Source organism: Phytophthora parasitica (assembly GCF_000247585.1).
Source record: "Phytophthora parasitica INRA-310 unplaced genomic scaffold supercont2.4, whole genome shotgun sequence".
Taxonomy (NCBI): Eukaryota; Oomycota; class Peronosporomycetes; order Peronosporales; family Peronosporaceae; genus Phytophthora; species Phytophthora nicotianae.
In genome coordinates, this window is record NW_008648990.1 from 1,976,271 (window position 1) to 1,978,521 (window position 2,251).

The 2,251-nt window shown below is 55.2% G+C and overlaps 2 protein-coding genes across 2 annotated transcripts in view; both read right to left on the reverse strand.

The window, feature by feature from the left end:
• Positions 1–1,348, reverse strand: part of PPTG_03565 (hypothetical protein) — a gene marked incomplete at both ends in the record, with an annotated part of 3,828 nt that extends 2,480 nt beyond the window's left edge. The window contains one exon of the mRNA XM_008896247.1: positions 74–1,348. Within this exon, the coding sequence (XP_008894495.1) occupies positions 74–1,348 (1,275 nt within the window). The remainder of the gene's footprint in view (positions 1–73) is intronic.
• Positions 1,349–1,652: 304 nt separating this feature from the next.
• The window catches only part of PPTG_21326 (hypothetical protein), a gene marked incomplete at both ends in the record, with an annotated part of 2,592 nt that continues 1,993 nt past the window's right edge, over positions 1,653–2,251 (reverse strand). The window contains one exon of the mRNA XM_008896579.1: positions 1,653–2,248. Within this exon, the coding sequence (XP_008894827.1) occupies positions 1,653–2,248 (596 nt within the window). The remainder of the gene's footprint in view (positions 2,249–2,251) is intronic.

The following is a 2,251-nucleotide window of genomic DNA, read 5'->3' on the forward strand; positions in this document are numbered from 1 at the left end:
CGAGCCAGCCCTGGTCGCTGAAGAAGAAGCCCAGCGTGGAGCCGCCGGCGATGCCGAGGAACAGGCAGAGCACCATAACAGCACCGCCAGACTCACGGTCCTCGGGGTTAAGGAGACGCGGGCCTACGCCCATGGTCACGGTCGACAGGAAGCCGTTGGACAGTCCGATGAGCAGGTTGAGGATAATGTTGTAGGCGATAGCGCCCATGTCGTCACGACCGAACGAGTAGAGCGACGTGCCGGCCACGCCCATAAGCAGCAGCGGGATGAAGCCCAGACGTAGGATAGACAGACCGAAGCACCACTCGCTGTTGAGTAGCTTGTACACGGCAGCGCCGGTGAGGATACGGCCGAAGAAATCACCGTAGTTGTACGATCCCACAATACCAGGAGCACAGTACCAGATACTGGTTACGGTGTGCGTGTCATCCGAATAGGGAGGGGCCAGGTTACGTGATGCAGCGCACCCGAAGCCAGGGAATACCGATAGGGACACGAAGAAGACGAGGAACTGGGCGACGGCAGGCATCCAAATAATAGCAAAGATGCGCCACAGGTTGCTCAGCGTCTTACTCACCGACTGGGTCGTGAGGTTCTCCTCCTTGGCCGACGCAGCATTACGTTCCAATAGGAATTTAACACTCGGTAGGTTCGTAAGGCGGCGGTAGACGAACAGTGCGACGATAAGTACCACGATGAGGATACCGAAGAAGAGGTAGAAAGCCAGCTTGGTAGAGCTGCTGGTCTGGTGGACACCGCCGACAGCGAGACGTAGCAGCGTAGCCAACGAAATGTTGAGGATACCGGCCGTACCGTTACCGATTTGCACGGCCTGCGAGAACTTGGGGACCGGAAACAACGCCGCAATCGTGTAGTACGTCGACTCCGAGAGCGTGTTACCGAAGCCGACACACCCGAAGCAGATGAGCACGAGGATGGCACCAGTCTTTTGGTTAGAGAAGTTGATGGCACTGAAGATCATAATGAGAATGGCCATGAGGATAAAGATGCCGTAGCCGACGCGCACGCGGAACTCCTGGGTGAGCTTCTTGTCTAGCCCCCAGATCATTTGGATGGCCTGGCCGATGACCATGGGCCACGACGTACAGAGCGTGGTTAAGAAGGAGAAATCCAGACCCGAATCAGCGAACTCGACCGTGTAGAAGTCCTGCGCACTCAGACACGAGTAGTAGGCCCAGAGCACCGAGCCGTTGAGGAACATGAGCGAGAAGAAAATGTTGCGTTCGTTCTTGACCATGTCGTCCCAGATCTCCTCGGGCATACCGTCGTGGCCCAGCTCGACCTGGTCGTCAGACACGAGCTTCTCGGACTTGCTGGGAGACTCCATGGGACTCGAAACCTCTTGAGACTGGCCCGGCGAATTGCGGAATGGCCGACTTGTGAGACTAATACCAGCAAATCACGATTAACGTCAACTTGCATTGGTGGAGGGAGTCCGTGCGTGTCTGCTGTGCCAAACGGGAAGAAATGTCCGTAGCCAGGACGAATCACCGACACATCGACTGATTGTGGCTCTGCTTGCTCAACAAAACCTGTCTGTACCGCAGCAGGTGTTGCAATAAAACTGATAAAATAAAAAATGTTGTTACGTTTCCAAGAAATTCACAACTTCTTATAAAAGTGTTATTCCTCTACAAACCGAGCCATCCGTTGTCGCTGACGAGGAAGCCGAAGGTGGAGCCTGTGGCGATCCCGAGGAACAGGAAGAAAACCATGACGGCGCCGCCCGATTCGCGGTCTTCCGGTTTCAGCATTCGAGGCGCCACGCCCATTGTTACAGTCGACAGTAAACCCGTAGAAATGCCGATGAGAAGATTGAGTACGATGTTGTAGGCCAACGCTCCCATACTGCCGAACGGGAACGCATAGAGCGACGTGCCGGCCACACCCATGAGTAGCAACGGGATGAAGGCGATACGGAGGACAGACAACCCGAACGCCCACCCCATGGTTACCACGCGGTACACCGCGGCCGTACACAAGATACGACCAATGAAATCGCCATAGTTGTAGCTGCCAATGATACCAGGAGAGCAGTACCATGTCGACGTGAGGTTGTGGACTTCGTCGCTGTACGGAGGAAACAAGTTCCGCGATGCCGCGCAGCCGAAACCAGGGAATACCGAGAGTGACACGAAGAAAATGAGGAACTGCGCGATGGCAGGAATCCAAATGATTGAAAAGATGCGGCTCAGATTTTGCAGTGTACGGCCCACCGATTGATTCGCTA